We start from the raw sequence: 18,170 nt of genomic DNA, 5'->3' as shown, positions 1-18,170 counted from the left end.
TTCCTGATGATTACACAACACATTAAAAAGATCCTTCTACTGTCAAGGCCAGCTTTCAAATGCAGACAATAAATGGCATTATCATTTATTAATTCAAGTTTAAACTCCACGTGAAGGCTACCACATGCGAAATGAAGGCCAAGACACCCGCTGTTGGTGCCAGCTCCTACAAATGTGAAGGCAACATCTAATTTTGCTCACTCGGGGGGCACAGGCTGGGTGGCTGGCTTTGCCCTGAGCTTTGCGGAGGGGATGTCACCGCTCTGCCTCCGGAGTGGGACCGAACAATGGCGTCCCCCGGCTCGGCAGCCCCTGTGTGAGCGGCAGGGCCACAGTCCATCCGTCTGCAGCCTTAGCAACTGGCTGCTTTGTATAGAGCTACCGACACCCTCGGCCCCGGCCCGCATGCAGATCTCCGCAGCAGCGCCCTGCCCGCGCCCCCCGCCCGCCTCCAGCGCTGCCGCGTTCCCCGTTTCCCGTGGGCTCGCTCCGCTTGCCACGTCCCTGCCGAGGGTTTCGTGTGGCCGGAGCCGGAGCGAGCACAAGGGAAACCACGGCGCTGCCGCCGTAGGCACAAGAAGCGGGGACAGCGGCACACAGCCGGTACCGGCCCCCGGCACACAGCCGGCTCTCGGGGCGCCCCTGCGCCTTCCGCCTGTTCGCCAGCCCCACGCCGGGCTGGAACCGGCTGCTGGGAGCCCTGATATCCCTAACTAGGGATAACTAGCCGTGATATCCCTAACTAGTACTCTCGCTGCTCGGTCCGGCGGGGCTGTCGGGTCCCCTGCCCGGGCCTCGCTTGGGGATGCTTGCCCGCACCAATCTGTCCCTCCGGGAGTCCCGGGACCACCCGGCTCCATCTCCACCGCCGCTCTCCGCGCATCGCTCCCGCCTAGCAAATGGCGGCGGCGGCGGCAGCAGGGGAGGGAGCCCGGGCCGCGATGGAGGGGAAATTTCCTCCCCGAGGCGGCCCGGCAGCGCCCGCAAGGGAGGGCGGCGGGCGGAGGGCGCCCGCCCCGCCCCCGGGCCCGGCTGCTGTCACGATGAATGCGGGAGGAAGGCTCCCCCTTCCCCTCGCCGGCCTCGCCGCCTCCGGCCCCTCCTCCGCGCCCCCGCTGCTGAGCGCGGCCGCCCGGCGGAGCGACCCCCGCCCCCGCGCCCGGTGCTCGCCCGGCGGCCCCGGGGGCGGCGGGATCCGCACCGCCCCGGCGCTCGCACTGGAATGGGTGGAGTTGAGGAGCGCGGTTTCCTGAGAGGAAGTGACCGCACGGGGCAGGAATGCGCCGCCGGCTCCGCGCCGCGTCCCGCCTGCCTCGCCGCGGTGCCGCGGGGAGCCCTCTCCGCCCCGCCAGCCATGCCGCACTTCACCGTGGTGCCGGTGGAGGACAAGCCCCGCGCCGAGTACGACAGCGTAGAAGGGCTCAGCTGGGTGGACTACCGGGAGCCGGCCGCGGCGCCCGCCCCCGGCGATTCCTACGACACCGTCAGCTCCGACGGTGAGCGGGCACGGCCGGGGCGGGGGGCGGCGGTGCCCACGCTCCGGGGGCTCGGGCCGCCCGGCTCCCCGCCCCGCTGCCGCCGGCTGCGGCAGAGACAAAGGCGGGGGCGCTGGCGGTGGCTGCCGGGCTGCTCGGGGCGCCGCGCCCGGGGGAGGAGCCCCCCGGGTGCGCCGGGCGGGCGGCGGCTCCGCTGTTGCCACGGCCGGGACGCGGAGCCCGGCGCGCCGGGGCAGCGCTGCCGCCCGTGTCAGCTCGCCGGGCCGGGCCGGGCCGGGCCGAGCGGGGGCAGCGCAGCCCGCCCGGCGCACCCGGGGATGCCCTGGACACGGGGTTCCCCGGAACGCACGGGAGCCAGCCCGGGGTTCCCTCCGCCCCCCGAGCCGCTTGGTGATAGCCCGGGGTGCGGCGGGGAGCGGGGCTGGCCCGGGGTATAGCTCTTATCGGTGCTCCCACAGGCTGCCTTCTCCAGAGGTGATAAGAGAACGTGGAGATAGGCTCAGATGTTTTCAGTGCTCCACTGAAAATAAACGGGTGATAGAGGATTCAGTTAAATTAGCCGAATTTAACGGTGTCTGCTTTACTTGTTTATATCGTCTTAAAAAACGCGGCTGCCCAGCAGGGTCTGTCTCTCGCAAACCGGGCCCTTGAATACTACAGCAACTGTCCTGTGCCTCTGTGGCTCTGTCAACTGCTCCTGCCAGGCAGAGCTGCTTTTTTGGGGGGTTAATTTATTCCAATTTCAGAAGAAGATCACGTAAGTAGGAGGGGATTTTGGGTCGTGAGAAGTATGTTCTTTAACTAGGCAGCTGATGTGAGTGCTCAGCCTGTCTTGGTGTTTTGCTGTGACTTTTAGCTATAAATCACTTTAAATACAGTGAGTGTTTCTAGTGGGAATGTGAAGGACACTTAGATTTGGGCAGTAGTGTAGTCCTGGTACAAGGTCGTTTTAGCTCTTTGTGCAATCTGTTCTTTTTTTTTTTTTTTTTTTTTTTTTTCTGCCTGGGTTATGTTTAGCTTTCTGTAACCTTTAGGAAGAGGATCTTCCCATGGGCTCATCTGATGAATCTGACTTACCCTTTGTGAATCATGAGTGACTCTAGGCAACAAAAGAAAAAGTAGTAAACACCTGACCTGATCTTCCTTGCCCGTGCAGTCAAACTTCTCAGACTGCAAATGTTACTGGATGTACAGTAATCCCTGAAGGGAGCCTGCACTGCTCAGGCCTGTGCTTAAGGAAGCAACAGGCTTATTTTGCTGAGTGACACTCAACTGTCATAAGAACAAAGTTCAGTTCCTGCCTTGTTAACTTGCTCATTTCACTGAGAACATGCTTTTCAATCTCCAATATATGTGCATTGGGAGTTTCTTTCTTTCTTTGTATCATTTTCAAGGAAATTTTAGATTTTGAATATGAAGTAGCTTACATAGCCCTAATGCCTGTTCTTTCCATGCCTGGTGTGGGTGTTTTAGGGTGATGAAAGGGAGGTGCTTTTCCCAGGCTGTTACTACAGACAGTTTGAGGCACTAGCCCTAGAGGCTGTGCAGGGCCTTTAATTTGTTTTGTAAAAAAGGTCTGTTTTACTCTCAGGCTAATTACCATGCAGTCCTAGTGTGTATGAAAGTAACAGGTGTTTTTTACCCATTTCGGCAGGTTAAGGTGGACCCCTCGTGGAATGCTTTTTCCAGTAGCTAGCTTTGGCCATGGGTTGGTAAGTGTGGCATGTGGAAGCTACTGCCATGGTGGATAAAGGAAGGCCAGCTCAAACCACCTCTTACTTAGGTATGAGGCTGCCTGTAGGATGTGTGCAACCAACCCACTTCAGGATACCCACTCGGTTCCTGTCAGTCCATCAGTCACTGGCAGGCTGTGGCCTCTGACATGCTGCTGTCCCTACTTCAGTGCACAACCATGCTGCTGGAAGTTAGCTGAGTCTCTCTATTTTAAAGCTGATAAATATCTAGTAATTTCTCTACTAATATATGGTAGCTAGTTCTGTTTTTGTTTGAACTCTAACTGCCTTCCATTTTTTAATTTACTTTCACAGTAATTAAGTATTGTTTCATATCCTCGGGGTGTGTGTATAGATACGTGTCTTGCCTACCTGTCCTGACAAGCATGTTCTTCCCCACTAGCCTTTTCTGTTTTTCCCTAGGTTTCTTGGGTTTGTAGCTCCATAGAGGGGAATCTGAACTCAATCTTGTGTTGTTCCTTTCGGTTTTGGTGCTGGTTTCTACATCCTGTGCAGTTACCCTGGCCTCTCACACAGGGGATGTTGATGATATGACACAGCAGAGGTGGCAGCTCCTGTTGAAGGCAGAATATCTCAGAGCTGTTCAGCACTGGCTGGAGCCTGCAGCCTGGAGGCAAGAGGATGACCCTGCAGAGCCTTCTGTGGCAGCTGATTGCAGGGCTCATGGAGGGATTTGTTGGTGTTGGGGATGCCCCTGATTCGAGATAAGATAAACTGTTTGACTTGAGTGCAGAGTTCAAGTTGTAGGTTGTGGCCTTACCAAAGTGCACACAGTTGATGCTGACACATGGATGCACACAGAGCTGCCTGAGCAGCGCCCGTGGTCCAGGCTCTCTGTGCCATAAAGTAGCCCCACCACAGGCAGTGTGAGAAACTGGTTGACATTGTTCTGGTGAACCTTCTGCTGGGAAGATTTTATTTTGTCAGCTTGCTGTTCAGAACCTGATTTCAGGACTTGTTTGGATTGCTCAGTTTGGTTGGATTGGTTGAGGTGACTCAGTAAGGATGTGGCCCTTCCAGAGTGTGGCCATGGCACTGTAACTGTTTATAGCTGCTCTGTAACAGTCTGCAGGCTGTGTTGTGCAGTACTCCTTGCACAATATCTTAGGCTCTTGCTTATGATTCTGGTGGATTCTTTTTTTGGTTTGATCTTTTTACCGCGCCTTCATTTGTCATATCTCTGGTTTTGAAGGGTTTTTTTTCCTGAATTTTGCTTTTTTTAGGACATCAAGTTTCACATCTGCAGATGCGAAACTGTTCTGCAACAGAATTTCTTGTCAACCATTTCCATAAGAAGACATTAGTCAGTGTGCTATAATTTAGCCTTGTCAGATAGTTCCAGTGCTGGCTTATGAATAAAATCAGCCTTTTATTTCTAAGTAGGTTCCACCGGCTGCCACTGCTTGTAATAGACTTTGACATCTTTCATTTAGAAAAAGAAGTACAAAGAATTATCCTGTGATCCTATGATAAACACGTGAGCCCTTCTTTATGGATCGTCAGGGATGAGAAATGTGAATTTGGCATCCCCTCTGTCTTTGAAATAAAGCCAGCATATTAGGTTGAGTACACAGGGCAAAAAGAGGGACAGTGGGGTCTGAATAGTGTTTAAAAAACCAAATACACTTTGCTTTAGTAGAAATCTCAGCTTCACAGTCATTGTGCACCCAGTTAACCAAAGTGTGGCAATGTCATGTGTCCTGTGGGAAGTTATTTATCTTCCCTTGACTTTTGTGTGGAAATGAGACACTAATCAGCTTGGTGTCACTAACTAGCTTTGGTCAGCTGCCACCCTTGGTTTTGCCAAGGAATTGCTCTGCTTATGTTCCATTTATCACATGGCTTCCTCCCAAGCCCAGAGTTCTCTAACTAGACTTGAGACCTTTACCTCGAGCTTACATTCTATGTCAGTGTGTTCAGTGTTCTTGTGCAGCAGCAGATTGTGCTGCTCACTTGCAGTGAGCTGCTTTGGAAAATGTGGGTAAAGTTCTGGTGTGATAGCGCCAGAAAAACTTCCTGGTTCACTGCTTTAATGTGTGGTAACTTACTAGTAAAGGTTTTCAGTCTTTTGCAGGACTTGAAACTAAGCTCACATGAGATGTGTCTGAAGATACTTGTAATGGGGACACATAAATCATTCAAAAATTCTTCTTCAAAGTGCCTAATTCTTACATGTAGGTGTTTTGGCCAAGTTCAGAGATAAGATAAAATTAGTCACGTAATAAATTAGACAGTAAGACTAAATAGGATAACAGATACATGTCCAAATTTCATTTAAGTTATCTTAAGAACTTTTGCTGGCAGCAGTTATGGTGGTCATAGTGGAATATTTTTGCATAACCTCTGTAGCACAAGCGTCTTCAGCATTTTTTGTGTTGCCTAAAAGCTGCAGAAAGAGGTCATAGAGGAGGCAGCCTGGAGTGGAGTTGAGGCAGAACCTCTGAACTGTTTCAGAGAAAAGAAAGTAACCTGAGAATAGCAATACTGATGTCAGTGAGCTGTCTTTTCTGGTGATTTGTTAACTGTTCTCTTACTGAAAATGGAATGGAGACTGCACCTTTTTCAGTGTAGTGGCATTTTGATGGGAAGGGTTTATTTTCTGTTCTGCTGGCATCTGGTTTCCCCTCTCTGGAAAGTATGATGTGTGAATTTGGAGATATTAAAGGTGTCCTGTCAGTGCTAAATATGTCTATTTATTTATTTTCAGAAAGAGTACTTATGGGATCCACAGCAATAATTATGATTTTCAATGCAGATCCTGAAAGGGGTCTTAGCAGCAGGGTCATCCTTTAGAAATCCTGGAAGGTTTTTTGTTTTTAGGGCTTTTTTCCTTTTCTTTCCTTTTTCTTTTTTTCCAGTTCTTTTTCTTTCTGTTTGAGCAATCAGCAATTAGCACAGCCATGATTGCAGTGCTAAATTCCAGAATGCTTTTCTCAGCAATACAGGTGCATAGAGAAGTGGACTCTTGCTTCAGATAAGGAAAGATAAGAGTTTGGCATGTGAAAAATGAGAGTGGAAAAGTGCTTTGTGACATAGTTAGCTGTTTATAATAGCTGGGTGGGTGAAGGAGGTGATATATACTTCTTTATACCCTGTAACCAAAGGAATTTTTTCTCAGGAGCTCATTTTCCTGGAGCCCATGGTCGATACCTCTATTTTATTTTATTGGCTTGTAGTGTAGTAAGGTTTAATTTGTTAAAATGCTTGTCTAGGAAAACAAAAAAGTTCTTGTTGCTGCATAAACTGCTACTTTTGCTAAGCAAGTCTCCTACTTGTACCAATTTGTGCCGCGATTAGGACTGAGCTGGAGAGGCTGCAGCTGTCCAGTACCAAGGGGATCGTGGTGCCAGCTGCTGGTGAACAGGAGACTTAGCTAAATATAGGAAAACATGGGCCTTTTTGTGGGTTCTCTGGTATTTCAGTTATTTGAAAAAGCTCTGGGAAGAATCTTTGTGATACGTCTGGATGATGTGAAAGCAGCTCCCGTACCCGTGTGTGTGTGGGTCTGCATGGTGCAAAAAACTGAGGGAAGATTGTTGAAAAAACCCAAACAACCCTCTGTTGGTCATTTGCAGCTGCAGATTTTTGGTGTTTTGGAGAACACCTGCATTAGAAGGCTAAGCAGTTGTACATGAAAGACATGGATTTTCTACCTAATTCTCTTTGACTGTGCTTGCTACTAAGCTGCCTTTCCAAACTTGAGTTGAGTCTAAGTTTGGGAATATTTTAATAATGGTGAAGTTTTAATTTTTATTTTATTTTTATTTTATTTTTATTTTTATTTTAGTAATGCTGTATCTTCTATACAATCTCTGAACTTTTCTTAAGAATTTTAAGTACATTTCTGGGTGTCTTGTGTTTGTATTACATCTCTCTCATGTATAAAATTGATCTGTGTGCGTTATTCAATTTCTGCTTACAAATTTCTTCAGTGTTTCACTTCCTCAAAGAAAATAGTGATGTCTGCTTTCTTTTCCCTGCTGCAACAAAATTAAAGCATAAGTTTTTGCATGCTTTTCAATGTAAAATTTAATTTGGCTTTTGCTCTAAACTTCTGTGTAGAATGAAGACTCAGGTAGTTTGCAGTCTCATTGACTAGGAAATGTAGCCAAACTTAATACATTTAGCCTTGTAAATGTAGCCAAACCTAAGAATGTAGCCTAATAAATGCTGTTGGCTGAGGTTGGAACAACCACCTTGAGAAAGATCAGAGTTAGTGATCACTGCCTTGTTCTGAAGTGCAAGTAACAGGATGGTGGAGGAGGGTGGATACCCAGTGCCATAAGGAGAGGAAAGCTGCATTTGGTGACTTTCCCCTTCCAAGACCAAGTTAGGGATTTACATCTGTTTTTTATTGTGATGCAACAAATAATGTGCAGACTTCTTTAAATACAGAAGAATTGCTATTAGCACCAATATGTGGAGCAAGATTTCTTTGATCAAAAAGTCTATGTCTTCAACTTGTTGGTTCAAGGTTGCTCTTTAAATACTTAGTTCTGTGGCCTGAATTACAGAGAAAAAAAAATGCACCCTTTTAAGACATGGTTTAAAGCCTATTTGAATTCCATTTTAGGGGTGTTTCCTTTGTCTTCAGTAACCTCTGAATTGGAAATTTTGCATCTCTTAATTGTACTAAGCTGATTTTTATTCTCAGATAATAAAGTTTCTTTTTTTTTTTTTTTTTTGATTTAGTAAAACCTCTTTCTTAATTATTAGTTTTCAATAGGCAACTGTTTAAATGCTGCCAAGTGATCTCTTAGCAATGAGTAGTACTGTTCTTGTTCTTTCAGTGGAGCTGCTTTGGATGATTTCTTTCAGCATACTTGGATTTTGTCATGCATGGAGGACTGAGCATCTTTCACAGTGGCTGCTGTAGCAATTGCCAAGCAAACAATAGCTTTGTTATAAGCAAGCAACATAAAATACATACACAAAAAACCTAGCCTTTTCACAGACTCAAGTATGTGACAGTTAATATATCTGTCTTTAAATTTAAAAGGTCTACACAAAAATACAGCCTTACAGTGCATGTAGGGTAAACCTCTCTAGAATTTGAATATGACAACATTTTGTATACTGCAACTGCATATCTATATATATATATATATATGTAACTATGTCCGGAGGTTATTTTGTAGCCTGTTTCCTGCCTCTTTGTTCCCTATAGCTTTTATTTTAAACATTGTTTCACAAGTTTCAAGCTGTCACTTCTGAATCATAAAAAGAAGTTCCTGGAGTGAATGGGGTGGCGTTTTTTTCCTAAGAGGCTTTTAGTAGGGCTTTAGGTTTTGTGGTGGGTTCTAGGTATGGCTTGGAAAAGAAGGTTGTTTACTCTCCAGCAGTGTTAAATCATGTCTGAGCAGCAGAGCTACAGGTCAGAACAGTTCTAGGAATACATTTTCTCAAATTTTTGTTGCTGTTTAAGGTACCAGGTGGAGTTCTTTCTTAATCATCTTTTGATCTTCTTTGTGCTCTGTAGGACAGAGAGATGGAATTTGACATGCAGAATAAAGTGCTAATTGCCCCAAAAAGCTTTTACTCAATTACCTTATGGATGAAGAGGGAAGTTTGGTAACTTGGCAGTTATGCTCTGCTGGCTGGATGCAGCTTTAGACTTATTGGAAATATAAATGAAATGGCATTTTGCTGAGCGGAAGATGAGAGGCCAGTGCCAGGCAGGGCTGGGCAAGGGGTGAGGGAGGAGGTGGCTGGGGGTGGTGAAAGGTGTCATCATCCCACCTCTGTGTGATGGTCACGGTGCTGCTCCAGGCAGCTCCTCTGTGTAAGGCATGGCTGCCAGCATTTCCACAGGTATTCACATTTTGGGTTTGCCTAATGTTTCCTGGGTTTTTGAATGCAGAATGCTTAATTTGCTCCTTTCTCTCCACCCAAGTGACCTGCATTGTCCTAGAAGCCCAGCTCTTTCATTGATTGGCACATGGTCTGTACTGTCATGAGGATGCAGCCCATCGATTGCTTTAGAAAGGAGAATCAAAGCTGTGAGCTGCTGTTGGAGGCTGGCTTGCAGGGGTTGTGTAACCACATCCTGGCAGAGGAGCAGCTCAGAGCTGTGTGTAGGGCAGAGGCACTCTGTGCTATGGAGAGGTTCAAGGTAATTATGCCTCAACAAGACTGCATGTTTTTTTTCCCTGCAGTCTAATTACCAGCCTTCAGTTTCATCTCCTACCAGTAGCCAGCAATTTCTTCTGTTTATCTGAGGGATTTAGAACATCATTTAATCACTGCATTTACCCTCTTATCATGAAGCAGACCATACAACCTTCTGACTTTCACTTCCATGTCAAAGGGAAAGAAGGATTTTTATGGTGTACCATTAGAAGCTGCTCATTTGCTGAGTTAAGAAGGGCAAACTTGTTGAGACTTGCTCTTGCATACTTTACGGTGCTGATTGCTGCAGTTAAACACAGTTTTTATGCCCTGCAGTATAATTGTTTTCCATAAAATTATCTATAGCAATGCTACTTTGTTTTATGACGCTGTCTCTGTTTGCTAGCTGAGTAGCCCTGAGCTTAGTTACTGTGTGCAAAGTCCGCCTCTGGATTTCCATGTAGGAGGTCAGATCTGAGTCAGGACTAGGAGTAATTGAAGAGGATGGCATAGCTGCTGCTGTCTCTGATGGAGGACAGCACATTACTGTTTCTCTTCTGCCGTCCCTTTGCATTCAGGAGCTTTGTCTTGCTGATCCTCTTCTGAATAGTACAATTGATCTTGCTTTTTTCTACTACTTGCTGTAGTATATATTTGTGTCCAGAGCTGACACAAGGGTAGAAGTTTGTTAATTGTCTTGCAGATCTGATTTTAGAACGTACTGCTCCTGTATCTTTTTGGCTTTGTTCTGCTAAGGTTTCAGCTGTCCAGTCTGTGATTTCACGATGTGAAGTGTTTGGCTGTAGTACCACTTGACCACTCCCATCCCCTCAACAGCATCCCTTCCTTTCTTTTGATTCCTGTTTGTGTTCTGCACCCTGTGCTGGGGCATGGCTGCTTAGAGAGCATCACAAACCAACCCTTGCTTCAGCTCCTGCGTAGAACTTTTATCTTGTCTTTGTCTAGGCCAGCACAAACCACTCACTCTTGATATGTTTCTGTGTTCCAGGAAATCTGGTGACAATGTCAGGGATTAATTTCTGACACATGGTAGCCAATCATGAAAGGAGGTATAGTTGAGTCATGTTTGGTAAATCCCAGTTCTGTGTAACCAGACAGTGGGATGATTATCTGCCTTGTGTTAAAATGCCTTTTAGCACACATGCAAGGAGCTTTAAAGCTGTAACTTGAGGCAACACAAAGAGAATTATTTAATTGCAGTATTTTGCCTTTGCCCTTTTAAGACACTATATTGTAGACTTTTTGGTAGAAGCATATATTTAGTAGGAGCAAACCCACTATTATACATCTTGGAGTGTTTTCTGACTTAGATTGTGTTCCAGCTGCCTAATTCCTGACTGGTGAAGCAGAAAAGTGATCTAATGTTGTTGATTGCTCTTTGAAGAGTTTCTCTAATCTATTGTGTTGTACCCACCTTGCTCTGATGCTCTTGCAAACAAATGAACTTTCTGTGAAATGAAGGTAAAAGCTTCTCCAGATATCTGACTTCATCTTGGTCTGTGCTGTGTTGTACCGTGGGAAATGTTTTGTGCTGTTTTGGGAGACTTGTGGGCTCTTTGTAAATGTGTGTCAAAATATTTGTATTTTAGAAGAACAGTGGTTTTCTCTTTATCATGTGCAATGTCAGAGCTCTCTCCACCCCCTGAGATGGTTAGTGGGAAGAAGGAGTGACTCCCTTTGCTTGGAGAAGTATCATGCTGACTTGCAATTTCTCTAAGTATTATGACCAGAGTTAGAGTGAGTTTTGGCTGTTTGTAGCACTTCACACTGAAAGGTCATCCTTGGATTTGCTTAACATTTTTTTCCCCTTCTCCTTGAAACACCCTCCCCCTTTCCTTTTTCCTTGGCTTAAAAAATACCATATCTCTTATGAAGTTAGCTTAAAAAATACCATATCTCTCATGAAGTTAGCTTAAAAAATACCATATCTCTCATGAAGTTTGTTTCCACATGGAATACAGTACTTCTCAAATGTAAGAAATATCTGATGTTCAGCACTTTCAGTATGAGTTAACTGACTGAAAACTAATGGCATCCAGGGTTTCACAATCAGCTTGTAAGTGGCTACAATGTCTTTCTGCTGTCTTCCAGGAATGGATAGCAGATAGATGTCTGTAAATGTACATTGTGTAGTATGCAATGCGCAGAATGTACATACATTGAAATGTTCAAAGTAATTAAATCTCCTTTCTTCTGTCATTTTCTGCCTGTCTGGAGCATATTTAGCATCCTGGCTCTTACCTTATTTCTTTCCACTTGTTCCCTGTAGGAAGTTTTTTGAGTTAGTGGCAATACTGGCCTTTTTAGTGGTCACTGTTCCCACCTGCTTTCTCTCACTCCAAGGTTTGTGCCTGTACAATTGTTTCTTTGGCCTGTGTGGAGCTGGAGGAGGGAACAGGTACATCCAAAACAGTAGTGTGTGATTTTTGGGCTTTTTTTTTTGTTGTTCTCTCTTTTGTGCTGTGAAGCCACGGTCAGTTGCACATGTATAGGGCTGAAAAGAAGTTTCTGAAATTGGTCTCAAAAAGAAAGGTGAATTTGAATTGAATACTGCATGGAGTCTGCATACTGGTCTCATAGATGGATGTTGCATCTTTCAGAGAAAGCAAGAAGATTTTGTAGCAAGACAAGAGGCTTTTCCTGAGGCAGAGAGAATACCAGAATGCTGCTTGCTATATTTTGATAGAAGGTGTGCTGTATCTGAGGTGCCTTCATGCATGTGAAGGGATGGAGTTTTGGGGAGGATAATAGTGAGAAATGGTTTTGGAGTCATTCCACATGAAAGAACCTCTGAAGTGGATTACAGTGAAATAAAGGTTGTTTTTATAGTGGATTTTTTTTCATCTGGCAGTGACAGGTTATATTATGAAAGCTCCCAAATGATGTGAGTTCCTAAATCCAATTTCTCAAAAGTGGCTTGGCATCTTTAATTACACAGGTATTCCTGGTGACTGCACTTACCTCATTGTGTAGGTAAGTGTTAGTGAGGTGTGTGCTGGTATGCAGAGGATCTCCTTGTGCATGAGCAGAATGGTGGGAGCTCTGATAATTATGAAGTGCTTAGAATCAGTAAGTTAGTATTTCTTGTGTATCTTACATAAATCTCCCATTTCATCCTGCTCTTGCTAGGTTTTTTTTTGTGATCTCACATGTGGTTCATCCATTAATGGGTCATCCTATTCTAATGTATTGAGGATGGAAAGAAACAGATCACTGTTTTCACTTGAAAGCTGAACTGCCTGCAGGGCTAACGTCACAGAGCTACACTTTCTGTGGCACTAGCAGGTTTAAAACCCTGTCTGGTTCCACACTCAGCAAGCAGCAGATTTGTGGCACACTTTTCTAAGTGTGCAAACCACTGCACTGTGCCTCTTCAATGTGGCTGGGCTTGGATGTCACAAGTAGCATTTTCTCCAAGATCCTGACATTTCTGTTTTCTTGGTGTTGAAAGGATTATAATGCCAGGATTATATCAGTGTCAGCTTAACTTTCTGTAGGACCTCTTGCTTCTTGGAAGAGATCAGTCCAATTCAACATTGCAGCCAGCACTTTGTCAGAGCAGGTAGAAACCATTCTTTTGGAAATACAATATTTTTAAAGTTGTCCAATCCTCAAGACTTCACAGAGGAAGCATTTTCTACAGCATGTGCTAAGAGCTGGAAGAAGAATAATGGTGAACCAAGTTACTGAAAATGTCAAAGAGCTATTGCTAAAGGGTGAGTATTTTATGTTGATATTAGCATTTACAAAGAATTGTGAGTGTTCTGAAATTATCAGTGTATCTTAGCTGAAAAATAAAGTCATAATGCTTTCTGAAACACAGGGTTATTAAATTGTTTAATCCTTCGAGTTGTGTAGGGTCAGACAACTTGGTGGGTAAGGCTGTTCTCTAATCTAGTTTTGAAAAGTGCAGTAGACGTCTTCACAGGTCTTTATTTAGGGATAAATCCAAGATTTGTGCTTAATTGTATGCTTAATTTTGTACTCTGCTCCAGCCTGTCTGTTGCATAGGATATTGTCTGGGAAAGTTTTGGCTGTTCCTTTCAAGCAGAGCACAAGCAAGTGCCATCTTTTAAACTCTGAATTGGTTCAGAGGAATGACTATATTATCAATAATACAGCTTTTTATTTTAGTTTTTGGGTACAGTCATGCTTTGTTTGTGTCACTTTTATGGGTGCTGATGATAAATGTGTACTGCAATGTAGTATGCAATAAGTCTCCAGAATCACAGCTTTGCTAGTTGGGTAAAATCAAGACTGGATTTACTGGACAGAAAACTCAAGACTATATTGACAGTGTCAATTAACAGTGAAGTAAATAATGTTATTACATAGCATAATTGTGTTATAATAGTGAATGAACAGCATATACTATTAACATGAGCATGGATGGCAGTAGTTTGGAGTTTCAGCTGCAGTTTCTGATGGCAATGTGCGTCTGGAGCAGATATGTGAGTGTTCAGTGTTGCCAGTGAAACTGACTGTTTGAGCCTGTGTTTCAAGTACAGAGGGTTTCAAAGCTCTCCAGGGAAAGATCTGTCCTTTCATTCTGCTGTGCTTTCCTCTCATAAGCCTCATTCTTGCGTGGGTTCTTATCTAGTGTGACTTCGGCCTTTATTTTATGAAATACTGGGTCATCTGGGATTTTACAGCTTGTGCTTTCTGCCACCTTCAGTGAAAATGACCTGGTAGCCCAAGGTCTTGTGTGAACTGGCATTAACAGATTTCAATTGGTTATTTCATTAGCAATGCCTAGTTTGTAGTGTGAATGAGTTTTGTCTAACTAGATGCAACAGTGGTTATTTCCTGTTTCTCCTATTTCTGGTGTAAATACAACAATCCTATTAAAAAAACCTCCACGCCTAAACCAGCCCCAAAACAAACCTCAAAACAAGAACTTAGTTGAGTTTTCAAAACATTTTGAGAAATGTTTTTTACTGAGCTTGGAATGTCACTTTGCTACTTTTGTCATTTTCCTACTGCAAAATAAAGAAATTATTGTTTTCAGTTCTTAAAAATACAAAAGTTAAATCATGACTTTCTGTTTTTTCATGAAAAAAGTGCTTTGGATACTACTGACTACTTTGTAGCTAAAGGGAAAATAAGTATTTCTCATTATCAGATCTCATGATGTCTGCTGCCTGTTCTGCTGCCATAAATGAGTTTGTAACCACAATTTTCATTTTAGAAATTCTTTGTGTTTCTGGCTAGTTGTATGTTGTCCATGGAGAAACAAGTATTTCTAATGGGCTGTCTTTTTTATTTTTGCTTAAAGTTATCTTTATTTTGGACTGCTGCTGATGTTGGATTAGGAATTCTGCTAAATTGTTGAAAATAATTTAAGAAAAGAAGAATGTCTGATTTCTGTTAATGAAATGTCAAGGTAGTGATATCTGCAAAAGCATAATTGTGCATCGAATTATTTGCTATAGTCTCACTAATGAACCAAGAAAAATATTCCATAACAGTTCTGAGAATGAATGAGTTTTGCTTAGTCCAGCCACATGCGAGGAAGCACACGAATAGAAGCAGACTTGGAATGTATTTGAAATCAAATTGTTGTCTGCATGTTTCTTAGGTTATCCTGGAATGACAGTCTTTTGGTTTACTTCAGCAGTACTCCTGAGTGCTTGGCTGCTGAGATATGGAGACACCAGGGTTCTTGGGCTGCTGGCAAAGTCCAGCAAGCTTGTTGAGGGTTTTCTGTTTCTCAGCAGTACTCAGACCTGCAGGTCCTGACAGCCTGTGAGTGATGAGCAGAACACTCTGAACATCACACAGCCTTTGGGAGGAGCAGCGTGAGCATGGTCCTCTTTGACATCTGGGAAATGGTGTCTCAAGAGCTGTTAAAAACAAGCCAAACCCCCAAAGTGTGATAAAAATGGACATGGACAGCTTTTAATATTAAAACTTTATCCGTAAGGCTGTGAACAAATGCCCTCAAAATAATCTGACTAAAAAAACCTGATTATGCAATAATTTCTGTTTGGAGCAATCCCATTGTTTCTCCATTTTTTTTTCCCCAGTAGAGTACCTGCTTTGGGTGTATTCATTTGCTTCTAGGTCTTGTGAGAACAGTTAAGTGTAACAAACCTATTTTGATTTTGTGGTCAAAAATCGAAGTAAATTGTGTCTTAATTGCCACTTGTGTAGAAATTTGCAGAACATACTCACACATGAAAATCCGAGAAAACACAAATAAATCACACAGAACTAACTTGCTTTCCAAAGTGAGATACATTTTGCCTGTCCTAAAATATCTATAAATCAAGGTTTTATTTAGGTCAGGCTCTCTTTAGAGGTAATTTGGAGCATGTCAAGGTGCATGCACAGGAGAGGCACTCCAGGGGTCAGCTAATTGAGCCATCTCCTTCTGAGTGAGAAGTGAGCCTGTGTGATTAGTTGGCTTTAACAGCCTGCTGTTAGATTGCTCATATTAAGGGAAACCTGCAGCAACTACTTGGGTATCAGCTCTGATATTAATCTTAGATTCCAGTGTTACTGGTAAATGAAATATTGTAAGTATGAATATTTTTGGTTGTAACTAAAAAAAAAAAAAAGTCAGATCAAGTAGTGTTCCCTGTGCATGAAAATGGCTCAGTTTGTGCCCTTAACTATCACAGGTTTTGTGGCCAGTGATACTTGTGAAATAGTGTCTGAATAACAGCAAAATGTGGTGTTAGCTGCTAGACAGGCTATTTCATCACAGTGTTTGTTGCTGTGGTGGACACAAAGGAGCCTGTACATGCCTAGTACAATTACAAGTGAGATACTAACTCTTACACTGCTCCAGAAATTAAATTACATTGAGGGAAGGAGTATTGGGCTGTCCTTTGAGCTGGTTTTCTTGGAAATACCTGCTGTTTGTTGGTTATAAAGGGGTAAATAAACCAAGGTGTTTCTTGGTCAAGCTGGGCATTTCAGTTCCAGCTCTGACTTGAACTCTGATTCTCACTGAAATTATCTGAAGAAATTTAGTCCCTCACTTAAGACTTGGTACTTGAGGCGGGGAGGATTGTGGCAGTCCTGCATGCCACCCTCACCTGTCCCAGCAGTGTCTGGAGCTTTGTGCAGCTTTCCTGCCTCCGGAGCGTGTTGGAGGCTGTGTTCCTCCTGAGATGCTGGGAGCAGGCTGTGTGTGCCTCTGCCAGCTGGCATGAGCTCAGCTATGGTGTGCCTGGAGAAGCAAAGTGGCAGAAGTTTCTTATCAAAGTGCAGCCCTCTTCAGAATTTGCTTTTTCTTTGATGTTTTAACCTTGCTGTAGCTTAATTGGCATTGCTGTGTTCACTTTGTTATCTGTGTGGGTCAGACCTAAGCTGGTCAGGCTCTGTCCATCTGTGCCTTCTTGCCAGGTAGATGAAGTTTCCATAAGAAGTAGGTGAGCATCTCTGGGTTAGTCATGTCCTGATGGAAGAATCTGTAGTTTTTTTAAGATGTACTAATTTCCACTTCTTTATCTGAATGTGATGAAGTAGAGGAGTGGTGGTTTTTTGTAAGGGAGTTTAGAAACTGGCAGTAGAGAAAAATAAAACCTCGACAAGTCAAGTCATGCAACTGTTCTTGCAACCTTCTCAATGATTAATTTAGTCTGGCAGAGTAGGCTTTATCATTGTGAAGCTTCCTGGTTGTTTCTTTACAATACTGTGTAAAGTATGTACCACTGTGCCTAATTGTTCAGCTTTCATTTGTCCTCGCTAATCTGTCTTTTAGTTACTTTCATGTATGTCTTTTGTTTGTAATTCTCTCTAAATTCTGGACTTCATCCCTTAGTTTCTTAAGAAAACACAATGGCTTGCACGAAAGGCTTGCATTCAGCATGCTCAGGCAGCGAAACTGTCTGTCTGGCCTAATCCTCTTCCAGAAGGAAAGCAGTAGCATGAATAGTGTCCTCCCTCTTCTTAATACTTTTTAATTTTTTTTTTTTTTTAGTAAAGACAGCATTAGCCTTTTGGAGAACAACAAAGTAAAACCAGTCAGTAGAATAGCTCCACAGTTTAGTCACAGTGTTTTTTCTTGGCTGTGACGCAGAAGTTTGGACATCCATTTATTGCTTTTATTCTGTTTCCTGAGCTTGTGTGTTTGCACGTGTGGGAGCATGCACACTTGAGTGTTTTAGGTTTTGTTGCATGGATCATCTCTGATGTTTTAAGGAACTCAGGTGATCCACAGGATGAGGAGCTTGTTCTCTGGACCTGTGCCCATATCTGAGTAGGGGAGTAGAATGTTCAGGAAACTAAGCTGGAGATGTTTAGATAAACTGTATGGTTGATATGGTGTTTGCAATTAGAATTATCTGGTTTGTAAGAGAACTGGTAGCATTCAGAAATAAAATGCCTTAATTATTGAAAGATAATGAAGACTGAGAAGCAATGAAACAAGTGAAGAGGAAACATTAACCTACTTGGAATGCAGCTTGAATACCTCAAAATTTGAGATTAATTAGGGACTAAGGCAAATAAATTATTCTCTGTTGCAGAGTATTTAGCTCCCTCTTTGAGCAATGTTCCTTGCAAATCAATCTTACATGATGAAAACTAACACCATAGCTACTGGCCAGGACCAAAGGCTTGATAACTAAGGATGTGGAAAAGTGTGCGCATGTCACAGGATGGTGCTTGCCCAGGAGACTCCGTGCTTCAGGATGTAAACTGTCCCCGGGTGAAGCTGGGGCAAGAATTCCCCAGAGTAGCTTTCCGAGGTCACACCCACTCCCTCCCCAAACTGATGGAGATAACGCGCTCTTCCCATGCAAGTAAGTCTCTTTGAAGCTGCTGCTCTTGCTCGCTGGCA

General features: G+C 43.9%; 1 protein-coding gene across 9 annotated transcripts in view; it reads left to right on the top strand.

The window, feature by feature from the left end:
- The first annotated feature begins 1,134 nt into the window (after positions 1-1,134).
- The window catches only part of SLC12A4 (solute carrier family 12 member 4), a 46,093-nt gene continuing 29,057 nt past the window's right edge, over positions 1,135-18,170 (top strand). Inside the window, exons 1-2 of one of the 9 annotated variants that reach the window (XM_038147969.1) lie at positions 1,815-2,253; positions 17,857-18,132. In XM_038147969.1, coding sequence (XP_038003897.1) covers positions 17,961-18,132 — 172 coding nt within the window. In that variant the 5' untranslated portion in view covers positions 1,815-2,253; positions 17,857-17,960. Of the gene's footprint in view, positions 1,497-1,814; positions 2,254-2,481; positions 3,280-11,308; positions 13,096-17,856; positions 18,133-18,170 lie in introns of those variants that run through there. The other 8 variants (XM_038147972.1, XM_038147968.1, XM_038147967.1 and 5 more) reach the window with 8 other exon arrangements.

The sequence above is a fragment of the Motacilla alba genome, chromosome 11, assembly GCF_015832195.1.
Source record: "Motacilla alba alba isolate MOTALB_02 chromosome 11, Motacilla_alba_V1.0_pri, whole genome shotgun sequence".
Lineage (NCBI taxonomy): Eukaryota > Metazoa > Chordata > Aves > Passeriformes > Motacillidae > Motacilla > Motacilla alba.
Note: the sequence above shows the minus strand (reverse complement) of the source record. Positions and strands in the feature narration are given on the sequence as shown.